The sequence below is a fragment of the Leptidea sinapis genome, chromosome 13 (genome assembly GCF_905404315.1).
Source record: "Leptidea sinapis chromosome 13, ilLepSina1.1, whole genome shotgun sequence".
NCBI lineage: Eukaryota > Metazoa > Arthropoda > Insecta > Lepidoptera > Pieridae > Leptidea > Leptidea sinapis.
Genome location: NC_066277.1, coordinates 1812938 through 1839743, shown reverse-complemented (window position 1 = coordinate 1839743; position 26806 = coordinate 1812938). Strand labels below are relative to the sequence as shown.

General features: G+C 35.4%; 1 protein-coding gene across 1 annotated transcript; it reads right to left on the bottom strand.

The window, feature by feature from the left end:
* Positions 1-801: 801 nt before the first annotated feature.
* On the bottom strand, positions 802-19719 carry LOC126967725 (cyclin-dependent kinase 5 activator 1). Its single transcript, XM_050812350.1, has 2 exons — positions 19018-19719; positions 802-6297 (listed from the first exon to the last, which is right to left on the bottom strand). The coding sequence occupies exons 1-2, from the start codon at positions 19717-19719 to the stop codon at positions 5905-5907; spliced, it is 1095 nt and encodes a 364-aa protein (XP_050668307.1). The 3' UTR covers positions 802-5904.
* Between the last annotated feature and the right edge of the window lie 7087 nt (positions 19720-26806).

The following is a 26806-nucleotide window of genomic DNA, read 5'->3' as shown; positions in this document are numbered from 1 at the left end:
CATCATGCTTTAAGCTTTTCTTAATGTGCTATAGGTACGTCGTGATACGACATCTTGGTGAAATATACAGGGTGGTTTTCTGAGAAGGGCGGTGATGGCCAAGTCGGAAACTACGAGCCTTAGAGAAAACTCGTGAAAGGAGTCATGCCCTCAATTTATAAGAAAACAATAACTGAATATTTAGTTTTTTTAAATTTCTTGAACTTTTGACGGAAAACGACCCAAATATTTTTTTTTAAATACACCTGTATTATTGAACCAATGGACTCTGTTGCTGACAAGGAGCAAACTTTGGAAAGATAATTATGTATTACTAAAAATGAAAGGAAATAGAAAGAAATGACAAATTGCGTTCCATATATTTTTTTTAACAAATTATAATTTGCTCAAAATGGTTTCCGTTGACTACAATGCATAAATTTATACGTCTCTCTAACGACCTTACTGCATTTGATACCATTACCAGTTATTGTTTTCTTATAAATTGTGGGCATGACTCCTTTCACAACTTTTCTCTAATACCTACTCGCAGTTTTCGACTTGGCCATCACCGCCCTTCTCAAAAAACCATCCTGTGTGTGTTGACCATGTGAGTTGTGGCAACCAACATTATAAGGCACGTTTTAGGTGAGATCATAATATTTTAGTAAATAACCAGTCAATGTTTTTTTATCTCTATTCCCTGCGACGGACTTTTTATAATATTATGCTCCTCTGTCTGTTATCGTAGTTTGTTTTTCAAAGTTATTCTCTCTGAAATAGGTATAAAATAAAATATTTGAACAAATAAAACACAATAAGTACAGTACATATGAAACTTTTTTAATAATTGGGTATATTTACAATACATTAGATTAACAAATGTGAGTTAAATAGGCAGAGGTAACACAACTTTATTTTAAATAAAACTTTGTATATCATGCATGCTCTTTTGAAAATATAGGTTACTAAATTTCAAACAAAATAAAAGCCACTGAGAATACACTAAGTCGGTACCTATTTATGTATAATGTTTAAACCTATTGGTATGTTGAAATAACATTTTATACGAGACAGAGAGGGCAAATTCAATGATTTGTATAATTTTAAAGTTACAAATAATAGGATTATTGGTATGTAGTTACTTTCGTTGCAGTTCGACGTCATCAGCTATTAATTGCCTTGATATAGATCTAATCAATTTTTTTTATAAATTTTTCTTTGTTTCATTCTTATTTTCATCTTTTTCTAGGTAGTAACGGAATCAGACTGAAAAATATCTTCTTCTTTTCAATAAGTATCTTTTTACTTAAATTATTGTTCAATTGCAACTGCAAATAAATCGTTTATTAATATATTCGTATCCCTCATTTAAATATGGGATTTATAATTTACCTACATCACGTACATAAATAACATTTATATTTATGTCGTCACAACATATCCATCCCACCAGAGGACATAGTCTAACGGTACGAAATAGCTTCCAACTACATTTGAATCTCTCATTTAAGCTCAATTATACGATGTGGTGGTATAAATTTATTTTTTGTGAAAGCAGACATGTCAGTTTTGAACAAATAAATAAATTATGATATGCTTCACCTTTACAGTAAAACATTCAATTGCATACGTTCGTAGAGCACCGAAAAAAAATTTGAATTACCAATAAAAATTTATAACAAATTCAACTTTCAATTAGGCAAAGATTATTTATATTGCCTAATTAATTTATTTATTAGTCGTATATTCGCATTTCCAAAAACTCATAACAGAGCATACTTAAGTAGTTCGAAATACTTGATCCAAAATGTTGTAGGTACCTCTTTGGGAAATGGTGGGTTATACTAACTGCTAAATGAATTAAGATCATAAGTACTCCTGATATAACGAAGATAATTGATTGAAGTTATACGTACCTATGTGTATAACAAGATTAATGACGCAGACGGCATCAAAGTATAATTACTTAGAAATTAATTATTATTATGTTAATAGCTACTAAGTATGTCTAACGCGCTAAATTCTATTTGAATTCAATACAACAAAATAATTACAACACCTAAAAATTATAATAAAATCTAAAATCTCTGTTTCGGCATTTGCCAAGCTCAAGAAAAAATTAACAAATCAAACTAACTGAACATCACAGATAAAAATATCTAGAAGGTACACTTAAAAATAATGACTATTTTCGAGATTCAATAATAACGTAATAAATCTTATGACTCTAATGACCAGATTTTTTCTGCACCGCCTTGAAAGTATTGCATCATTGTTGTGTATTATAATATAGACATTATTAAAATATTAATAAAATACAAATGAGAGGTCTTTCTTGATCGATTATCGTAAAATGGATGAAAGTTTGAAGTTGGAATATCGACCTTAAGTACAGCTAAACAAATATCAATATGGACTAAACCGAGTGCCTTTAATTTAGACCATTTTCTAAACTAGACTAGTATACTTATATAAGTTCACTGTACAAAACGTTTATTCGCAAAATTTGCCCTATATATAAGTTAAACATCGTGCTTTGAGCCGGCCGTACGTACAACATTCTGAAGGACTTCACCGGATATCCGGAGTATATTGCAACTCCCCGCCTGCCCCATTTACCTAATATCGACTAACTTCCATAATTAATTTAATAAATAATGACCGCCTAGGACTATTGTGCCAAATTACCTAATATCTGCCGCAATAGAAACATATTAAAGACTAAGCCAACACCAGAAGGTATAGGAAGGATAATATCTGGACATCAGCTAACGTACCTATACCTCATAAATCGAATCCGAAAACTGCGTCAAATAAACCTCCATGATTTTTGTATTATTGCAGCATATAAATACTTTAAAATAACATCGGAATTCTATGTTGCCATTTTAGGTGTCTTCGTCAAAAGATATTTTTTTATTATTCTACTTTCATCTAGTCTTCATACTTCGTCCTACTAGGCGCATCATTTACATTACACACGATTCAACTACGTTATAATATTAACTCTTAACATAACCTACTATTGACTGTACTATTGGACAAACTTTAGTCAATTCTTGAGTTTGAATCGAATCGAATTTCGTTGACCCTATTGACAGGGCCATTTTAATGTTTTTCGGAAAACACTATCCAAACTTTCTTTACTTGCTACGAAAAAACAAACGAACAAGGTTGGAAGTGTTTACCTCAATACCCTCGACTCTCATTGGGAGTTGGAGAATGAATAAAATTATTATTTAATAATTCAATATGAATAATATGCTGACTGAATCCAGTTTGCACTTGGAATGTCTAACCACAGGCTAAAATAAAAATTGACAGTTGATAATCTCGGATTCTTATGCTTTTCGCAATATTTTTAGGCTATATAATATGTCTCTCTTTTGAAATATCTAAACTGGTGCTGAAGATCGATCAGATTCATATTTTAGAAATTACGAGAACACAAACGTGTTTATTGATCAATAAAGGAGATTGTTACCTACGAAGTCTTTTCAAATCGAATACCACGTTTGTAGATCGTGACAACAAATGCTAGAATAAACTAGACTTTTATTACAAATCAATACTTCTTGGGTAATCGTTAACCTACATTTGAATATGAAATTCACGAACTAAAATTACACATGATTTTTAATATCATTAGTAGTTTTATAGTTAACAAACAGCTTATCTTTTCATTCAGCTAATATGCTCCAAAGAGGATGTAAATATTACGTAGGTAATAAGAAGCTGGGCCTAAGTCAAAATGAAAATTTAGTTTAGTATAAAACGTGCAGTGATTTTACATATGTTTGAAATATTAGTAGTCAAATATAGTATAGCGATTGCTGGCGAAGTATAATCCGGCTAAATTTGAAAGCGAATAGCCGTCATCTGTCAATCTATCAATGACTGCACGTTTCATACAATCGAGAGTTTCGCTAGTCTGGTATTCTTATCTACGAATCTATCTTTGACCCCGTCACTTTCTAGGTTCTCATAACCCGTTATACCTACTTATAAATTCATCTTTTGTCTATTTTCGAGATATATCAACATGTGCAATATTTTAGCTGTGGCTGGCCATTTAATATTGAGCTCCTCCAAATCGTTTTCTCTTCTCAGATCACTACAACTGGAGAGTCAAGAGATCTTTATGCTAACGAATTATTTCACGCTCGAAGGTTTATCTGTTCGTGAATTCGTTAAGAATTAGCGAAAACAAATCAGGATTTTTATATTTATCACAATTCTGTATACTTAAATGTGCTGACCGACTTCTTCTGATATCGGAAACTGCCATAAATCTTGGTTTATCTTTATCACGTGATAAGACTTTATCGCTTGAATTAAAATCTTAAATATTGCGATACATAAATATTATTGTTACAAATTCATCCAGTTATTCTATTAGAGGTATGTTTTCACTATGTATCTACCCAACTTAAACAAATAGAATTTTGAATGAAGCTGAGATTTAAGTATACCTACTAGGTACTTTTAATTTAAAATTATCCTGGAATATTCAAGTTTGTGATTAACTTGAAGTATTTTTACAAACTTCATATTTTTTTAAATAAAACCACAGATACCTATAGCTGTAATGCAGTTAGGTACTTATTATAACACGTACAAGGTATGTAGGTAATTAATTATACAGTATTATTCATTTACAATAATTTGATGTTTGCACAAAGGAATAGAAATACTTAATTCCACAAAACTAAGTGATAATACATATATTAATATTAGAAATAAGGTAAACTTGGCAAGATTGCCACAAGACTCGATAATGTATTCGTTTCTATTAAAAAACTTCGATGAACAGATAGCAAAGATAAATCTACCGATCTCTGTAAATAAATTCAAAGCCTTCACAAAAAGTAAATTAAGCAGCAAAGGCTATTCCAATATCCAAGATTATTTATATGATGAAGCAGCCTGGAATTGAATTACTCTAGGTTCTTAAGTGTGATTTCTTTTTATGTGGTTTTAATTGTTTGATGTTTTTTATTTATGTGATTTGTTTTGATGCTATGAGTTCAATAAACGTTTTCATTTTTATGTAGGTAGGTAGATTTTTAATATCATTAGTAGTTTTATAGTTAAGAAACAGCTTATCTTTTCATTCAGCTAATATGCTCCAAAGAGGATGTAAATATTACGTAGGTAATAAGAAGCTGGGTCTATGTCAAAATGAAAATTTAGTTTAGTATGAAACGTGCAGTGATTTTACATATGTTTGAAATATTAGTAGTCAAATATAGTATAGCGATTGCTGGCGAAGTATAATCCGGCTAAATTTAAAAGCGAACAGTTGTTTAAAACTTAGTGGAGTTTGGCTATCACCGTTTATGAGTTCAATAAACGTTTTCATTTTTATGTAGGTACCTACTTAGGCAAATTGTATTATTCATCAATATTTTTACATCATCAAATCAGACAACTTATTTTAACAAATTGGTTAGTTCTTATGCATTCGATTTTAATAGTGGTTAATTTTTTAATATTACAACGAAAAAGATTCAGTATTGCCTCAGTTTAAATAGGCACAGCATAAGCAATGTAACCAACGAATATAATATCTTTGTACCTGGCTTCATTTACGAATGAATGATCGCTAAAAAAGACATAGGTAGTACTTAGTGAAAACAATCGTTGATTTAATTAAAAACGACCATGACCTCTTCGTGTGGAGATAATGATTCGCAGTGTATCAGAACACAACAACACCTAACTCGTTAGGAAATTTGTTCTTACTGAAACAACTGAATCTCGCATCGCGTTTCATTATACATTAAGCTAGATGTTTGTAACTGTGCTGTAAGTCCATTCGTAGTGCGTTGATCTACCAAGATTTTCAGCAGTTAAAAGCCGACATCAAACACGAGTTGGGCGATCTGTTAGTGCCAGTCTGAGCACAGCGACTTCTTTATGTCAGGCAGCCGTTAGCGCGTGCGGCTGAACCTGAGGGGGTGCGGGCGCCGGGTGCGGCGGCGCGGGGGGCGTATTCTCCATTTTACCACAACCCTTCAGCTCTGTGAACACCTCGGTGAAGAAGCCAGGCTCGGAATTAATTCTTAACATGTTAAAGGACAGTCTATTGACGATTAAAAGGCAGCGATCCCAAAATTTGTCTTTGGAGTCTTCGACTAGGAAAGGCTTGAGGGGATACGAGATTTCGTTGCCCATGTAGGAGTATGACAGGTAGAGGCAGGTTAGCACGACCGCTTGGAGCTCCTGGGGCCGCGCTATTCTCTCCCCGTCTACCAGCTCACGCACCAACATGTAGACGAACACCACATTGGCTGGATTGATGAAGGCAACATCCTGAAAATAAATTAATAAAACTTATTACGTTTAACAACGTTTTTGGAAAAAAAAATCAAACGTGGTGAAAAAAATGCTTTTCCTTTTGTAAATGAAAATAAGGGACGAAAGTCGAAACGAGCACGACGTTCAGCTGATGGTAATTGATACGCCCTTCCCATTAGAATGCAGTGCCGCTTAGGATTCTTGAAAAACCTAAAAATTCTGAGCAGCACTACAATTGCGCTCGTCACCTTGAGACATAAGGTGTTAAGGCTCATTTGTCCAGTAATTTCTCTTGCTTTCCATTACATAACTTTGGTGTGCGTTAAGGCATATTGTAATCTATACTATAATATTATAAAGCTGCAGTGTTTGTTTGTTTGAACGCGCTAATCTCTGGTACTACTGGTCCGATTTGAATGATTCTTTCAGTGTTGGGTAGTCTATTTATCGAGGAAGGCTATAGGCTATGTTTTTTTTTTCAAAATTAGGGATCCGTAATAAAATTGCTATTTTGTAACACAAGGTGTAAAATCGAAAACCTATTTTTGCGTGCGCTGCAAAAACTATTGACAATAGAACAAAATGATGTACAGGCTATAATATAGGCAATATTTTATTACTTATAAAACTATCGCGTGAATTATACTTTATATGGCAAAACAACGTTTGCCGGGTCAGCTAGTTAAAATTATGTAGGCATATTAGCAACGCATGTTAGCTCAGAAACAAAATGTCCCTTTTATAAACACGCAAAGGGAATGTGAATTTGATATTAAATTTAATTAGAAATGAATATTAAATTTTGTTATTTGCTGGTCGTTTATAGGTGGGTACACTTTTTGCTCTCATTCTCAAACTTAATATGTAAGTGTGTTTGTTGCATCACTTTACATTTTACTTATTATATTGTAATTGAAATGATTTGTAAATCTTCTTCTCATTAGCTCAACCCTTTACGAAGTAGCGGTAGATTCAATAAGAAAAATTTTTTTTTTTACATTCATAAGTGTAATTTCCGTGACCTACGTGAATAAACTGATTTTGATTTGATTTGAATAAATAGATAAATCAATATTTATTCAAAACACAAAATAAACAAATTAATCGGACGGCTTTTGTACTTAAAATTTGTGTCGAATAGAAGGGGAGCGTCGGTGGTACAAAGGCTAGTGCAGTGGCCTTTCATTCAGGAGGCGCTAAATCTATCTCCGCTTGCCCGGTACTATTGGCATTTCGGTTTTATGAATTCATACTATGTAGGTTTATTTGAGCTTTTACTTGCTTCTTACGAATCTGGGAAGATTTTCAAAGGACGTACGTAAAATTGGAAAGGAAAATTCCGTAAAATCTTCTCGTCCTAAATACCAGGGTGTCTCAAGACGATGGTCGAATCAGTAATAGAGAGAATCAGTAACAAGGGCAACCTAACCCAGGGTCAACCAACAACAATCTGTAGTGGGACATAGGCCAGGCGTGGCGCGAACAGTGCAAGTGGATGAAACAGTTGAAGCAGTTCGGCACCTCTTCATCGCAAATCCGCGTCTCTCGATTCGTGGCATCCCGTGGTAGCCCAGATCACCAGACTTGACACCAGCGGACTTCTTCTTAGGGGATTCTTTAAGTCAAGAGTTTACGTCAATAAACCGAGCAATTTAGAGCTCCTAAAAATAAATATTCGCAATGACATTTCAAGAATTCCGCAGCATACATGCTAGAATGTGAACAGAAATGTGGTGTTTCGTTGGAGTTCCGTGTTTGCCTCCACGGAAAGCATTTAACTTCAATTGTTTTTATAAAACAAATCCGCATGTCGGTACATTATTTTAAAATAAAAACGTTTTATAAAATCTCCAGATTTTTTTTTATTTTTTTTAAATTAAAAATTCTATCGCGGCCACCCTTTACATATATGTATACATATAAACATCTATGACTCGGACACAAACATCCGTATATTCATCATAATATACCTAAATGCTTATAATATTTATAATACCAGGATTCGAACCCGGGATCTTTATGTCAGTTGGCAGAGTACACTAGGCTATATAGGTCCTGAAGACCATGCCGAGACATGGTACACATCGAACAGTCATTGCTTTTATCCCTATATAGTTATTATTGAAGCTTTGGTTTTGTTATATAAACAAAAGATATAGCTATTTAAATTTTAAATCATACAGTTTACATGTTTAGTTATAGTTTCCTAAACAGAAATAAAATCCAAACGAATGTTAAACAAATTAAATTACCCTACGCCGTAAATACTTAATAACAATGTTGGAGGAACATGTTAGGTAACAGGCAAGATGACAGATCTATTCTGTGGATACACGTCCACTAGTTTGAAAAAATTATAATTTCATCATACAATAATCTTTAACACAAATTAATGTATTTTTATGAAACTACTTTAAATTGCGACCGAAAACGCTCTAATGTATATGGTATGACGTCACGCCAACAAATCAATGGTAACGCAAATCTTCAAGCGACGCATTGACAGTCTTTCAGGTCATGACGTGATGCACATTTCACGTATTTTACACTTTTATTTTATTGAATATCTTACAATATTTTAATCAGAATTGGCTCATTTTTAATATTTTCACCATATATGAATTAAACCTGTCCTTTAATTCTTTAATACTATCATCATGCATGAATTAAAATCAATGGTTTATGTTTGTTCCCTGTGCGTTCCGAAACCATTGATCAAATTGTGATTAAACTTTGATAGAGTGTGCTGGGGACGTGCGCTACGGTCTTGGTTCAAAAATCTCTATATATAAATGAATTTTCGTTCATGCCGGGTGCAATTAAATTTATATATAAATTCATTTTTCGACGTTGTCACTAGGAAAATCTTAATATTCTAATAAAATTACCCTATATCATTTTCTGTACGCTTTGCAACATTTGTGCAATATTTTATGATGACTGGTTTAGAAATTTAGGCGTGAAAGCGTGGCATACAAACAATTTCAAACTTGCATTTATAACATTAGTTAGGATATCGCCAAATTTATATACTTACTAGCTGACCCACCAAACGTTGTAGTGCTATTTAAGTAATAAAAAAAATTTTGGGTTGTAAAAAGTAGATGCAACTGATTCTCAGACCTACAAAATTTATCGTACTACAATTTTATTATTGTAAGTATTAATCCATTTCCATCTTGCAACCCAGAATTGCAGAATAATATAAAAATCGCGATACAAAAATAGGGGTTGATCGTAGAGGGTTGAAAATTTAGGGTTGTTTGTATTTTTTAATGCTGTATCATAATAAAATTACGTCCAAAAAAATAAAATTTAGGGGTAAAAAAAAATTATTTAGGGGGATGAAAAATAGAAAGTAGATTCTCAGACCTACTGAATATGCATATAAAATTTGGTAAAAATCAGTAAACCCGTCTCGGAGGAGTAAGGTCTCGGAGTAAACACACGATAATTTTATATATAAGACTAGCAATTAACCCTGGCTTCGCGCCGGTTTTTTTAACAAAAAAATGATTATATAACATAGCCTATGTCACCCGGGGATAGTGTAGCTTTCCAACAGTGAAATAATTTTTCAAAACGGTTCAGTAGTTTCCAAGCCTATTCAATTCAAGCAAACAAACAATCAAATTTTTCCTCTTTATAATATTAGTATTGATTAAAGATCACAATTTAAAAAAAATACAAAGCAAGCTAAGACACAAGCCAAAACTGGTTAAAATTTAGCTATATTAATAGTTATTTAGCTTAATGATAACAAAGAAACACACAAAATGTCAAATCCTTTTTCAATATAATGTATAAAGTAGCGTTATTTTCTATTACAAGCCGATTGCGTGAGATTGCGAATCAACTTGATGTTAATGAAACCGCAAAGCAACTTTCAGCAAGTAGGACCAGTAGGTAAGTACGGGGTTACGAAACATTGCTATTGCGTAGGGCATAGCTCTGTCTCTTTCTAAACAAACCCTTACGCCAGACTCACAATATCGATTGCTCTCGTTCAGCGGTTGTTTCATCCATATTGAATGAAGCTCCCTGCCGTTGGACAAATTACCCCATAAGCACTTTATCGGTATTTCTGTCGAATATGGGTTCGTTTGCACAATTTTTTGAGTGTCTGTTTCTCTGGTTAACGCCTTTTACGCCGACTATACAAATAATCCGTGATTTTTGAGCTTAAGTAATTTTACACCTAGAGTTATTGTTACCAGACGTTGGATTGAAACATATTAACCTTTTTTACGGCAGGACGATACAGGCGGCGTATTTAAATATAGTCATGGTACAACTCAGATTGTTAATTTACTACGAAAGTAAAATTATTTTTGAAAATACATATGATGATTGGTAGCAGGTTAGACTGCAAATATATGAGTCACTGTTGCTCTATCACTAATGGAATCGAGAAATAGTGACTCAAATAATAGTAATAAGTAGTTAGTAAGATTAGGTTTTACTACTAAAGTATTTTTTTAAGTCTAACTAACGTGATTTTGCGTCTGTAGTTGCTTGAAAATAAAGTTTTATTATTATTATTTAACATAATATAATAATAAGCCTTTTATTTACTTTTCATGACGATATATATAAATATATATTATATGTCATCAGATTTGTATATGTCATGATCAGATTGATATATGTCATGGTCCCATTTGGGTATAGGCCTCCTCCAGTTGCCCCCATTTTTGCCTGTCGTTAGCTTTTTTTTATGGAATAGGAGGACAAACGAGCGTACGGGTCACCTGTTGTTCAGTGATCACCGCCGCCCACAATCTCTTGCAACACCAGAGGAATCACAGGAGCGTTTCCGGCCTTTAAGGAAGGTGTACGCGCTTTTTTTGAAGGTACCCATGTCGTATCGTCCCGGAAACACCGCACAAGGAAGCTCATTCCACAGCTTTGTAGTACGTGGAAGAAAGCTCCTTGAAAACCGCACTGTGGAGGACCGCCACACATCCAGATGGTGAGGATGATATCCTAACCTTTTTTTAATCATTCTCTTCCTGCCAATTGAAGTATGTCGTCTATCCAGCGAGCTTTTGGTCTGCCCCTTTGTCTTTTGCCTCCCGGACCTGTCCGTTTTGTTATTCGTTTAGGGCATCTTAAACGTATGTCTTGATGTCAAGGCATCTTTGGCATAGGTGATGATATTGTTAGAAAACTTCGCCTCCAAATTTTGGTTCACTGTTATATGAGGAGTTTTAGATAAGGCGAAAATTGGCTGCAAAATAAAATAACGCTCTGACTGGTGCACCCGAATTATTATTGGCTGTATTTTAGTATGCATGAATACAATATCTTATCTTATCAATTTTATTTTTTAAGTAATTTCCCTCACCCCTTGCGAATATAATATTATTAATCTTAATTTAAAAAAGCTTTTACTGACGCTCAAGTTTTCACTGTATAACAGACTTAATATTATATAGCTCGAGCTATTTTTAATACACCTTTATGATATGAGTGTAGTAACCAACAAGAATTCATAATTTGAAAATAACTTTAGTTATTGCAGTTGAATTTGTAACCAAAATTTATGAACCATGCCGGGCTCTATCCTGCTACCTCTCGGGTTCCATCCGAGCGCTCTTCCACTAAGCCAATCGTTCGAGTGACTTATAGTTGATAAATCTTGGTATGTCTTCATCACTCAGGTTGTGGTATCTACAGATAATAACCTGCCCCAACCCCAATAATTACATATTAGGAAATTATAAACAATTTTGTTATACCTACCCTTTGCATTGTAAAGAGTAAGTTGGGCTTATTTGTTTAACAGTCCAATTGCTAATTGAATTAATCTACGAGGACATATATAAGTATTCCAGGCGCTGTACCCAATTGTCGAGTTCTATTAAAATACCTTTTATATTTAGTTTGGACGCCTTCAATGTGATGGCGACCTAATATTATCATTTGAAATATTCATTGCCATATAAATTTAGATCTATTTATAAATAGATCTGAATATTATTGTTGCTATATAAGAACTAACTACTTAACAGTGCTAGAATATTATTAGTTAAAAGATGTTGCCTACCTCTCATTTTAGGGGAAACCATTTTTTCAGTGTCAGGCCTCTTACTTATAATAATAATGCGTGCGTGCGTTATAATAAAAAGTGTGCGTGTACTACTTATCTACGTGCCTTACTGCGCTGCGCTCATCCAAAGTATTCCGGCGATCTTGACAAGATTGTCGTTCCATCTTGTGGAGGGCTTACCAACACTGCGTCTACCGGTACGTGGTCGCCATTCCAAGACTTTACTGCCCCACCGGCCATCTGTTCGTCGAACTATGCGCCCTGCCCATTGCCACTTCAGTTTCGCAGTCATTTGGGCTAAGTTGATGACTTTGGTTCATGTTCAAGTTTTTATTCGTAAATACTATTACACGTCTTACGTTATTCTGCGGATCTCCTCATTTCTGATTCGATCTCGCAGGAATACTCCGAGCATAGCCCTCTCTATTGCCCTCTCAGCGACTATGAGCTTTCTCATCAGGCCCATAGTTAGCGACCACCTTCGTCTTCAGACACTGTGGTATTTGACCTCTTTCGCGATATTGGACCTGCCTTACTGGATTGTTTGTCCAAGGTAGACGTACTCGTCAACAATTTCGAAAGTGCAGTTCTTAATTGTTACGAGAGTAGGTGCGATATGGACATTTGACATGATCTTCATCTTCTACATGTTCATTTTGAAACCTACTCCTTGGAATACTGTGTGGAGGACATCGAGTATATGGCATAAGTCTTCCATGGTCTCTGCCATTATTATGATATCGTCTGCGAATCGAAGGTGAGTGATGTATTCGCCATAAATATTGATGCCCAGACTGTTTCAGTCCAGAAGCTAAGTAAAGACATCTTCCAACGCTTGGGCGATATGATATCGCCTTGTCTGACTCCCCGCTGCAGTTGGATAGACTTTGAGATCTTTTCCTGGAGACGGACTGATATTTGCTATACAAATACTTGAGAGAGCTCAGAGAGCTATTTTTAATGTGTCTACTTGTCGCCCTTTCCTTTTTCCTACTAACATCCTCTCCTATAAATCATGCCAAGTACTAACAGTTCAACAATTATTTATAATGAGGATAGTTCTGAAACATACCTTCAGACCTTCCTTACAGCACTAAACTTATTGATAAGAGACGCAAAGATATTGTTTATCCTCAACGAAAACAAAGACAAACTGTGTTTTTTCATCAAAGTTTTATGTATACCTAGGGCCGTTTCTTTAGATTAAAGTAAACACAATAGCAAACATCTATCACCTTAATTATGTTAATTATAAGAAGGCTCTTCACAAAGCATTTCAAAATATGTCCTATAAAGATACAAAAGAATTACTGAGTGTTAAAATAAACATTATCTATATTTTATTTGTATTAGTTATTAGTCATTTTGTTGAAGATTATTTTACTTATATACTTAAATTGTAGATTAATTAATACCTTTATACTTTATTAAGTTAATTTTATTTTTAGCTCTTTACGCCTGAAACACAAGATTACCAAGTTCAGGCACAGTATTAACTAGCTTTTAAGCAAGACTTTTGTTTTATTATTTAATTTTGTAATTTAATAATCTTTTAATAAATAAATTGAAACTGAAAACTGTGACGTATGTAACCCTAGAACTCTTTAAATAATAATCGTACTCTACAAGCACGAGTAAAACAATTATTATGGCGACACTTTTCTAAGAGTACAAGAACACTCTCCAAGTGTAAAATGTCGCGGGTAGTTACGACTGTTTACGCTTAACCTACTTTCATAAAGAGGGTCTGACCTGTATTAAGATAATACGACCTGAGGCGTTTCAGTACCAATAATACGGTAATTTGTTATATTTATTAATATTATGAACTTCAACTTTCTTTTTTCTGAAATTTCTTCAACTAACTTCTCATATCCGACTACTAAGCAAAAGTCTAATTAATATATAACCTATTACACTCACAAATGATTTGGCTTTCTATTGGTAACAGAATTTTCAAATTGGTTCTGTAGATCCAGACATTACCCCCTGCAACCAAATATTCCTTGTGCGGTGTTGCCGGAACGATATGATATACCCACCTTCAAAAAAAGCGCGTAAGGTGTACGCCTTAAGGCCGGCAACGCTCCTGTGATTCCTTTGGTGTTGCAAGAGAATGTAGGCGGCAGTGATCACTTAACACCTGGTACGCTCGTTTGTTAGCAATACGTCTGCCCCAGTCCAAGGGAAACATCACGCTGAACAGTTTTCTGTTTGACCTGTTTCATAGTGCTCTTATACGAAAAAATACTGTTAACTGGAAGACCAATGTATAACACAATATATTGGCATGGTTTCAGCATGCGGTTATAAATTGAAATACAGGTAATACGACAAAAAAGGATACGACAATGTTTGAACCTCGTTTCACAGGGTCATAGAGCTATGTTCTATCTTATATCACAAAAATAATATTATAATTTTTGGTCAGACCAACCGAAAACAAATTTTCCGTAAGGGTAGAATGTAAAAAAAAATACATGCCATCCCAATCTGCTGACTTCTGAACAGGCAATGTTTGGACTTTTCAGAAGGGGGTCAATGGGGACCTAGAATTTATAATAACCTATGTTATACATAGCAGCATTTCGTAGCTACTTCACGCCGGTTTTCCGTGCGATTGTAGTAATAATCCGATCGAGATGACGTCGTTAGCCGGCATCGTGACTCTCCAACATCAAAAAGCCCTTAGTCGCCTCTTATGACACCTATGGGCCTGAGACTTCATTCATTCATCCCATTAACGCCCCAAGACCCCACGGGACAATGCAATGGGGATGCACACAATGATATTATATACTATAAAGAGGTAAATATCGCACTAGCGCGCGCAAATTGTTGCAGACAAATTCAGACAATTGTCGTAATTTTATTTAGTCGGCTAATAGCAGCGAGCTAAGCGTTTTCATGGCAAGATAATAATAATCTAAAATGCCAACCCGTGTATTAAGAAAATGTAAAAACTATGTTTCCAAGATATATAAGAGTGAAGGTATTTCATACCATACGAAGGTATATAAAAGAACGTCGTATTTGTATTTTATCACGATTTTATTTCTTATTTACAAATAAATCCCGAATTATTAACGTGGTGGTTTGAGCGAGATAGAGAATATGATGTCAACAACAGCACGACAAAGACAAATAGCATGTGTCATAGATTAATCAACCAGAAGTGAAATCGTAGGCAAAATACATAGCGTTAGTAACCGCTTGATTGCGGAACTTGGGTTTTCTTGTTAGTTAGTGAGCGTCTTTCTAAAATAATATTATGATGATTATAATAAGTTCTGGCTTTCAAAGTCTTATAATAAAGGTGATTTAGAATAGCAGCCTATTTGATATTTTATTAGTAATCAATCTTGGAATGTATGTAACGCCAGGAGATATATTCGCAAAATCGACAACAACACATTCGGAACGATACGATAATAATCCGAATATATCCCAAGTACCCTGTCTGCTGCGGATCATCCCGAGGTAGTATATTTTAGGACAATTTAGGAAATGATGTAAAAAAGGCCTTGTTGCAGTGAATGTAATACGAAATATTTTTTAATAAACAAGTGCGTATATAGGTAGCTGAGAACTATCAAACTACAAAAACAAGTTTTAGGGTAGATAGTGGACGTCGGTAGTAAGTGCTATTTGCTTACGTAGGAGTTTTTTCAATAACACTGCTCTTTCGCTATATCCCTTGCTAACAGAAGAATCAATGGATCATTTTCTTTTATATATATATTTCTCCCATATCTTATTGTAATAAACTCTCAACAAAAAGACATTCATAAATAATATAATAAACAAGAAATAATAATTGTAAACTTAAAAATTTTTGGGAGCCGTCTTTAGTAAAATTGTAAAAATGGAACCGTTATTGTTAATACATTTCGGTTTTGTTTTGATATGTCTGTATGTACAAATAATTTACATCATCAATATGGCTATATATTAAAATCAATATATTTTTTTTATAAAATTAATAATACTTTATTAATCTAATTTCAATGTAGTTTTACTACTTTATAACTTTTACTACATGAACTCATGTAAGAATCGTATTTTAGGCATAAATCACGGTGTACAGTAAAAAATGATATCTGTTGAATTATTCTGTGTTTTTGTTACTCAAATACGAAGCAATTAGCAAATTAGACTTATCTCTTTTTCGCTTTCCATAATTGCATTTACTATCATTCTTTGACGTGTAATCGTAATGTAGTGTGCTATTGCAATGTTAAATTACTCATGTGTGCGTTTGTGTATCATTTACAAACACCGAATGTTGTCTAGGTAACCTATCTATACTTTTAAATATCATTGGATGCACAGGGCAATTTTAAATTAAAATAAAAGAGGTACGGTACATATTAGATGCATCTATTAGATATAATATACCTAGATAAAGATTATAAAATCGTTTGAAGCAATTCGATTCGGATTTAAAGTGTAAAAGTGTGTCAGTATTATTATTATTATTTAATATGGTTACAGACGTGATACTACTATTATTATAACTATTACTATACTACTGTTGCGTAGCAACACTTCGACGTATATTAAGAGAGTTGTCAAACTTCATATCGTGCACCGACATAAATGACGAGAGTTATCAAACTTCAAGACATTGTTAATTTCAACAGCCACGTCGGCAATACTCGTAGCTTAGCGGAAAAGTGATACTTTAGACGCTGTAGACCCGGTTCCATACACCTACTAGTGTATGGAGTTTTTTGGGTTTTGTTAAGTTAATGAAAATTTCTAGTAAGTTCAAGATTAAATCGAACAGAGTAAAGAGGATGGAAAATGTGTAAGCAGGATAACGATAGTTAAAAGAAATTTCTAGTACAATTTAAATTTAAAGATGGAATGGGAGAATCATTTTGAAAATAGAACAGATCCGGGGGTATATAAGCCGTACTAAGCGTGGCCTACGGCAGTTCTAGTTCTGACTCGAAAGTGTAAAGGACGAAGAAGAAAAGAAGAAGTAGTGAAAAGTGGAAAGTGATCCAGGTGAAGAAGAAGAAGATAGAAGAGACTTAGTGTTCGGCGCGGTGTGACGCGTTGAAGGTACCGCCACCCACAAGAGGATCAGCGGCAGACCGGCGAAGTGCAAGTTTCAAAAAAGTGAACCCCAAATAAAGACTCGTTCCTATAAGCGGAGTATTATTTATTTCCAATCCCTGACCCACTCTCGTGTCACTACTTATATCACGGGTTCAACTATCTTACTGCGCCATTTCACTTGGTGGTAACTTAGATTGTGTTCGTCTACTTGAGCTACATAGCTACGGACTTTTCTAACTGAAATTATTGGAGCGGATCGCTATCTTCTAATTTTTGATTTAATGGGCATACCAAGTCGCTTTGAGGCTAATTTAAAAAAAAAACAATTAGTCCGTTATAAACAAAGACTTGGGAAGAGAACTGTCAATTACCTAATACCAGATTACATTAACGAACTGCCCAAAGAGCTGCAAGAAATTTACATTAATACCACTAAAATCAAAACACGCTTTAACAAATACTTCCTGAAGAAAACAATAGGTTTTGAAAAAAAAAATGAATAGCTCTGTACCCAGATAAACCCGTAAGGTGTTTGTGCTACTTATTTGATTAAAATGTTATGTATTTGTTCTGTATTGTTCAATAAACTAAAAAAAACTAACACATCACTTGCAAATAGACCAGCAAAGACAAAGAGAAGGACAACTATAACGGAGATAGAGCAAGATAGAAAAGGAAAGCGAATCCATAGTGACTGTAGCCGATTTTGATTCACAAGTTCGCCACGCATGGCATTAGCTTACTAGTATATTAAATATTTAACTACTAGGTAATGCACACATTGACAAACCAAAATTAATTATGAATTATCGAGATGTCAGACTATACGAATATACTAGATATTCAAAGACTATGGTCTTAATCATATTTTAAAGTATATTAACTGCACTTTATAAGACGACTGTCAATGAATGTGTCGTTAAAGTCGACCAAGGCTTAATTTCCACAATCGGATCAAGAATAAGAGGCTTGTGAATAATACTCGGCGATGGATACGGCCGATGCGATTGGAAGCAGTCAGGGATGTATGTTAAGCCTTGGCAAATGGAAGCGTGCCATCACTGTACCATCATCACCTCAATACATAAGCCATCTCTTTTACGCAAAATTGTGAAGACAGTGACAAAATACATGGAATACGTGTTGAGATTCGTTGTAGAATACCAATCTAAAATTATATATGCAGTCATTAAATTGCACTTTTCATGTCAGTCCCAGAAACACGCAAAAGCCCCTGAAGTTGCAATAATGCCTTTCTGCAAGTTCGTTCTCAAGTAACATGTCCAAAACACATAGCATAAATTTAATAAAACCATTAATTTTTAACATTATTCTAATTTTCTTAAATGAATTAAAATTGAAACATAAACAATACATAATAATGAATCTGAATGTCTATTCCGAACATAAGAAAATTCAAGATGGCGCGACGGGTAAGCTGTGCTCGAACATTAGCGACACATTGTGTCGACAATGTTCGAGATTTTCAGAATTTTTTGCATTTAAAATTATATAATCTTGGTGCAACAATTTATGCAGTACCAATAACCACAAAACCTGGATTACTTTATAAAAATAAAGATAATATTGAGATGAATGCGTGCGCAGACGTTTACCTGCCATCCCTGCAGTAGCAGCGACCTGTCTACTGTCCGAAGCCACATCACAGCATCTCCTGCCTGGAAGTCTCGTAGTCGATGGCATCGGGCGTGCAGAAACATACCCAGACACTTCAAAAGCTCTGAAGTAGACGCCTGGATCACGGTCTTCCTCGGTGCGGGTATCGGGGCAGTTCCCACCGCAGTTGTCGGCAACTTCTCTGAATAGCACACATTGTTGTTGAGCGCATTCGTTCTAGCTACTTCCGTTGGTGGGGGAGGTAAGGGTGGCACTGGACCCCGCGTGTATATCGCACCCCCAACGCTCACATTCTTGTTCCGATCCAAAGGCGTATTGTCCGTGAGCGGCGCCCGGAAAGTCGTAACACTCTTGCTCTTGCATTCCAACTTCTTCTTGTTATTGGCCGTGGAGAATCTCTTCCAAGAGAGCGCGTTGATGAACAACGAGTGCTTCTTGAGGTTCTTCTCGAGCGCGGTCTTCTCGGAGATGATCTTGGCGGCATCGTCGAGGGTGGCCCGGCGCTCCTCGCGTTCGCGGTTCTCTCGGTTCTTGGCGTTGTTTAGCCGCTCGTAGGAGTAGGCAAGAGCCGGGCGGTCGACGGGGGGCGCGGGCCGGGGAGGCCGCTCACGCGGACTGAAGCTGAGCACGGTGCCCATGAGGCCCGCGGGGAGGCGCGAGTGGCCGCTAGCTGCCCGCATGCATCGCGTGTGCAGCTCGCAGTGTCGGCGGCCTCTTTGCGAGCTCGATACGTGCGCGCCTGCGCGTTCACTCTTTCCTAGGGCTGACACATCCAATAAATTTTCTGGAGACCGTTCTTGCATATTTTACAATAATTTAAAATTATTAAAAAATATAACATTTCCGCCACTAAACAATACATATTTACTCCATTTTAGAATTACATCAGCTTCTGACGTTGCACCTTCGTGCCGCCTTTAATCTGCCTTTACGGAGATTTTTTTATTTTATTTTATTCGAACCACCAACAGAATTACACATATAAAAATTTACATTATTTAAGTCTTATATACTAAGATTATATATAATTCCATTTATAGGCAGCTACAACATGCAAATTTAGATAGATAAGTCGTGCGTAGAACTTAAGAATATAAAGGATATAAATGGCGCTTTAGCATGGCACGTCCCACACTAGTGGCCGCCAATTACTCCAGAGTATGAACTTCATACCACCAGGTGTTTTGCCATCGTTTTGTAAAATATAATAAAACTTAACCCATCCATGTTTCACCATTACTTAATTTCAAAGAAGTCAGCATAGCAAAACATATTAAAGTTCGATTACGTTACCAGTTTTTATCAACATAATTTGAACGATATAAAAGTCGACGTCAACGTTTGGCATTGAGTTTCAACAACGTGCAAAGTATAGAACCTTGCTCCTAAAAGATCTATCTTCATGTTCTTAATTCTCAAAAAAAAAATACTATGATTTCTTTGCCTCTCGCCTTCGCCTAAGTGCAAGCAATGAGTAGGTAAGGTTTCATCGCAATCGGATGTACGATATGACAGCGCACTCAATTCCTACATTAATTTATAAATACTTGATATAATTTCGTAATTATTATTTAAAATGATAATTTTCTTTAAAGAGGCAGCCCTACTGTCCGCCCTATCGACCGCAGCGCGCGCACCAGCTGACCGTCGCTCCCCCCACTCTGCACCGCAGCCGCACACGCCCTCACAAACATCCCCCATACAAATCACCAAATCACAGACACCATGCCAATTAATTTACCGATCTTACAAACTGTAGACAAACGAAACTTAGACTATTGATTCAGAAAGTTACATAATAATGCGGATTTAAACTAAGCATCAGCTCCGTAGTGTATCTCAAATGGGCCGGTATTTTCTGCGCCAAAAACTTGCATCTGCAACGGGTGACCTGAATTTCATTAAAAATAGATGAATGCATTGAAAACCAACATTCTCTCAACACTCAATTTCTCCTTTTGACACCATTTAAATAAAAAGAAAGTACTGTACTCTATTTTTTAAAATTCCGAATACATATTTTAGTCTTAACAAATTAAAATGATGTTAATAAAATAGGTAAACCACAACAAGGTCTTACATTTAGGTTCTCTTATATTTATAGTGTTCATAAATGATATAGAACCCTGATTTAAGACATCTCATGCATTATCTGGAATCCTCAGTACGAGGTTAATATCGATTGTGTTGAAGGTATGGTATACAAAATAAGTTCCTAAAATCATTAGAACACCGAAGTGGGCATATTTTTATCGATTATGCCACTACGTCACAAATCTAATATCCCCTCTAATTAACAGAAGAAACTGCATGGATCAAATTTTTCTATTTAAACTTATTAACACTAAATTTGACTCAGTACCTATCTTTGTTAAGTCTAATAATATTTATAACACCGCGAATATCCTCTTTTTTGTATGATAAATTTATATATAATATCATCTTATAAACCCAATTATGTAGAAAATATATGCGAGGCGCTCTTTTTACTATTTATAGCTTAGTGAAATTGATATGTTTTCATGAAATATACAAAAATATAAGAAAATCATAGGCGATGCTATACTCAATGTGAAAATCCTTAACTCTTAATAATAAAATCATTGTTGTTGTGTCTAGTTCTTAACTCTTACAGCTGTTTAAATTTTCATTTTATTTGTTGAAAATTTCAGTTTTTAACCGAGTTCAAAAAAGAGGAGGGGTATCAATTCGATCGGTATTTTTTTGGATTTAAAATAACCTTGTTGGTTTTATTATTATTATTTATTTAATATTTGGAACTATTTACGTCTTCTAGTTTATGTATATTTGTATCCTTACTATTTATTGTAAACGACTGTTTTCATCATCAGCCGGGAGACATCCACTGCTGAACAAAGGCATCCCCCAAAGATTTCCACGACGATCGGTCCTACGCTGCCCTCATCCAACGTATTCCGGCGATCTTTACCAGATCGTCGGTCCATCTTGTGGAGAGCCTACCAACACTGCGTCTTCCGGTACGTGATCGCCATTCGAGGGTTTTACTGCCCCAACGGCCATCTCTCCGTTGAACTATGTGTCCTGCCCAATACCACTTCAGTTTCATCTGGGCTGCGTCGGTAACTTTGGTTCTCCTACAGATCTCCTCATTTCTGATTCGATCTCTCAGGGCAACTTCAAGCATAGCCCTCTCCGTTGCCCTCTAAGCGACCATGAGCTTTCTCATAAGGCCCATAGCGACCACGTCTGCGTACCGTAAGTCATCACTGGCAATACATACTGATTGAAAACCTTCGTCTTCAGACACTGCGGTATTTGGGACGAGACAGCTTCCCGAACGCTGCCCATCCGAGTTGGATTCGACGAGTAACCTCTTTAGACTGAAAAAAAAAGACTGTTTTGTTCTTGAATAAGTAAATATCGAAATAAATAAATAATAAAGTCTTATCGTAGGAATTTTAAATAGGCTAACACTTAGGAAAATATGATTTTTTACTCTACCTTGAAAATCATTATAATATTATAGTGCGCTAGGGAGCTATCTCAATAAACTTTCAGATACCACATGATGAACACAGATTTTATATTACAAATCATAGTATTGATTATTTATATCTCGTCACGCATAACGTAACGCATCACGTAACTTGCTCGTTTCACCCCTTTTTTTCATAAAAATGATATTAGATCGGATTAAGCGTCCATTTAAAAAATTAGGAAAAGCACATTTGACGATTTTTTTATGATTTTTATTATTTTTACATAAACAATGCCTCTTTATGGAAGAGGGAGATAAATGAGCATACTTTCTTATAAAAACAGAGAAATAATAAGAATGTTAACGTTTATAAAGCGTCGAAGAGGCGAATTCTCTAGAACTGTGATAACTGTATAATATGAACAACAGGAACAAACTTAAACCTACTACTTGGCTAAGTCGAGTTAGTAAGATTTTTGTGGGGCGATCTTATATGCTTTCACAACATGATCCTAGATAATGTTCAAAACAAACGTATTACCAAATTCAAAATCATTGCTAAAAGACAGAAACGAAAGCGGGCGCGGATCTAAGCGGGGCACCGTGACAGTCAACGGTTCTACCTATATCGCTATGGACTTTTATGAAATGCTTGTACTGTACTGCTCTACTCGAGTAGCCTGTAGGTGTGTTACACTAATAAATCGTACAGCACTCTGCAAGTCCAGTATAACAACGCCTTCAGAGCACTGTTGGAGCTGCCAAGTTTTTTCACGCTACGCGTCAGCTAAGTTTGCACACGCAGAGGTCAATAGCTCTAGCGTCGTTCTACGCAATAAAGTGGCTTCTCAACTACGCCAAATACGAGGCAGCAGTAACAGTTATCTGAACTGACCGTATATTGGCCATATTATAATGAAAATAAATATGTCCCTTCGTAGTTATAATTAGTAACACAATTAGATTATAAGATTATTAACAATAGATCGTAGTTATCTGAATGAATAAACGTTTTATTATTATTATTTATTTATAAAACACTCATTCAACAAGTATTTTTATTAAAATACAGTGTTAAAATTGACACACTCATAAAGAACTCTTGTTATCAACATTAAATATTTATGAATTCCATCAAGAAACGCCCAGTCGAGTTGAATTATTTAGAGTCGTTTCAAACTCGTTGAGCTGAAAGGGGATGATGTGAGAGGCTGTGGGTGAACTACAGAATAAGACAGATAACCATAATTTATGCTGTTCTAGTTTAGAACCGTGTATTACAAGCTTATGCTCGCGACTCCGCCTTCGTTTACTTCACAAAAATGTATTACAAAATGTTACTAATGTGACGAAGGCTGGTTAAAGGCCTGCGACGTTGCAACCATCCCTGGTTCTTCTCAATTCCTCAATCAGCCCGTTCACATAGATGTCAAAAAGATTCGGAGAGGTAAGCTCACTAGGTGTTGCGTCGCACCATCTCACACAGTTGATTTGGTTTTCATACCAATCGTTTATGAGACGTATCGTTATCTGCGTAACCCCCGATTCCTCGAGTTTCTCCCATAGTAAACTATAATTTACTAGATCGAACGCTCGAATAAGATCGAGGAAACACGCGTAGACTGAAGTGTTTCAATTCAGCTATTGCAATATTGATATGCTTTTCCTAAGCAAATTCGAAGAGGTGAGAGCCTGTATTTACGTCAAAGGGAACATTAACATACAGCCTCTTATGAATTTCTTTTCCAGATATATGTGTGCCATAGGCTGAAATCTAATCGAGACGTAAACAATTTCAAGATCGACATTGCATCAGCTTATTTGCATGAGGCCCACGAGGCTTATTTGCTTATATGCCCATGATCTAAATGTGGCAAGTATCCCTGAACAACGTAAATAAGAGGTACGCGAGGGAGACTGACCAGGGGTTCTACAAATCTCTAGTAGATCTAGAGCTGAAAAACATCCGCCTACCACTAGGTTGGACAGCTTGGAAGCAATAGATCAACAGGCAGCTTAAATAATAATAATTAAAAATAACCAACTGCTTCCATAAAGCCTGTCCCCTAGTCAAACCGGTTACTGGGGTCATATCCAAGTTCTGGTGGGGCACAGAACATAAAATGAGACATAAAGTATATAAAAAACGCATTAGATTTTGGAAATTAAACTCATACAAGAAATTCTGTGAGGACATCAAGCGAACCGCATTAGGAAGGTACTGGCTAAACATGTTCCTTGCGCTGTTGGAACCTTGAGGAAAGTCAAGAAAGAGGTATGAGGAGGAAGATATTGTTGACGATTTCAGGGGATGTTTTCGCGTGAAACCCTAATTCAATTTCTTTGACAAACTTGCTTGACTGAGTACGTATAATATTGTGTTTGGCAGGAACAAATTTTTAAAAGACAGACAGCGTAATTGGTTAACGTGCGTTCAGTACCAAGTAATGTACAAAACCTACCTCTACCCATGACAATGCAGTGCCACTCAGAATTGTAAAAAAGCCCAAATTTCTGAACGGCACAATAATTGCGCTCGTCACTTGAAATAAAAGAAAATAAGTCTCATTAGCCCAGTAATTTCACTTGTAACGGCGCCTTTCAAACCGAAACACAGTAATAGTTGCACATTTCTGCTTCACTAGTATAAAAACAATGAAATATGTATGTAGTACAATAATTAAAACAGCAATACATTCAGGTATGTAGTTACAATAAACAACTGTACGATAGTTACTGTAAACCAATGTGCTATACAAATACATATTTTTAATACTAAATAAAAACATAGTTAATTCCAAACAAAGATATATTATGACCATTAGCCATTTTAGCCACAATTCCACTATTTCGACACAGTTCAATGACCCAAGTGTAATGGTATTCATAAAACTACATGCAAATTATCAGTATTGATGCATTTTAATGTCTATTGCTAACACAATAGAGACTAATTTTCAATGAAAGTATTTTTAATTTGCATTTGCAACCCTCTTGCACCCTCGCCCTTCGAATAATCTGTCTGGGTTTAATAGGACATGCTGCGTATTGTTTTAAATGTATTAGTTGATTAGTTATTAGTACATGGGGCAAACTAAAAGTTTTGCACTTCTAGCTAATCGGAACTATTTGAATTTCGAATGTTTTTGAAACGTTCCAACCTTCTTAGTACTAAAAAAACAATTGGCGGAAAATCATTTGTCAATTGTTTTTTATCACACATCATTAATTATGAGATAATTCGATGACTATTGGGGATTGGTATGAGCTAAATTCAGAAAATTTTACACGAAGAATTGAAAGTTCAGAAACTTTGTTGTCGTTGAATCCCTCATGAACTGACAGCGGAGCAGAAGCGGGCTCGCGTCGATTGGTGCTCACAGATGCTAATTAAGTACGAGCACGGACATTCTAATGCTGCTTATGACATTGTCACAGGAGACAAAACGTGGATTTATTGTTTTGAACCCGAAAAAAAAACAGCAGTCTTGTGAATGGGTGTTTGAAAATGGGCCAACAAAAGTGAGGCAGGCGAGAAACGTTGGTACAAAAATAATCGCATTTTTTTTCTCAGCTACGGGTCCCATCTGCACAATTCCACTTGAAGATCAAAAGCGTCTTAATGCCGAGTGGTGTTCTACCATTTGTTTACCCAGGGTGTTAAAAAAAGAAAGACGACCAAAAAGCCGCGTTCTTATACATCATGACAACGCTTCTTCACACACGGCCAACCAAACTAAGTCATTTTTAGCTTCCGAAAAAGTACAACTCGTCACCCATCCTGCACATAGCCCGGAAAATATAGAAACGGTGGTATACCCCGTGATTTCTGTATTTTCCCCAAATTCAAAAATTTGATGAGAGGTTTCACTTTTACCAATTCCGAAGAGGCAGTGATAGCGTTCAATCAGCACGTAGAAAACATGCCTTCAGATCTGTGGTCCTCCTGTTTTAAAAAATGGTTCGATCGCATGGAAAAATGTTTAAAATGTAAAGGAGAGTATTTTGAAAAGCAATAAACATAATATTTTGGTTATAACAAGTTGTTCTTATAAGTTACGCAAAACGTTTAGTGTGACCTACGTATGTATTTTGTCCTTATCTCTGTTTTGATCTGGTTCCTTTTACGAGATGAAAAAGATGCCTTAGACTAATTAACCACTTGACACGAAACACAGGAAGAATAAAATATAATGTATGGAATCATGAAATGACAGCAGTGATTCAAAGTCTATAGGGAATAAAAATGAAATGGAAAAAAAGTTACGCTCAAGTCGCCCCTAAGGAAGTTTTTCTTCAAAATGCAG

Excerpts from the sequence above, each read along its gene's own strand:
- LOC126967725 (XM_050812350.1), bottom strand. The coding sequence starts at position 19,719 with ATGCGGGCAGCTAGCGGCCACTCGCGCCTCCCCGCGGGCCTCATGGGC. Across the intron at positions 6,298-19,017 it reads TGCTACTGCAGGGATGGCAG|GATGTTGCCTTCATCAATCC; the intron begins GTAAACGTCTGC and ends ATTTATTTTCAG.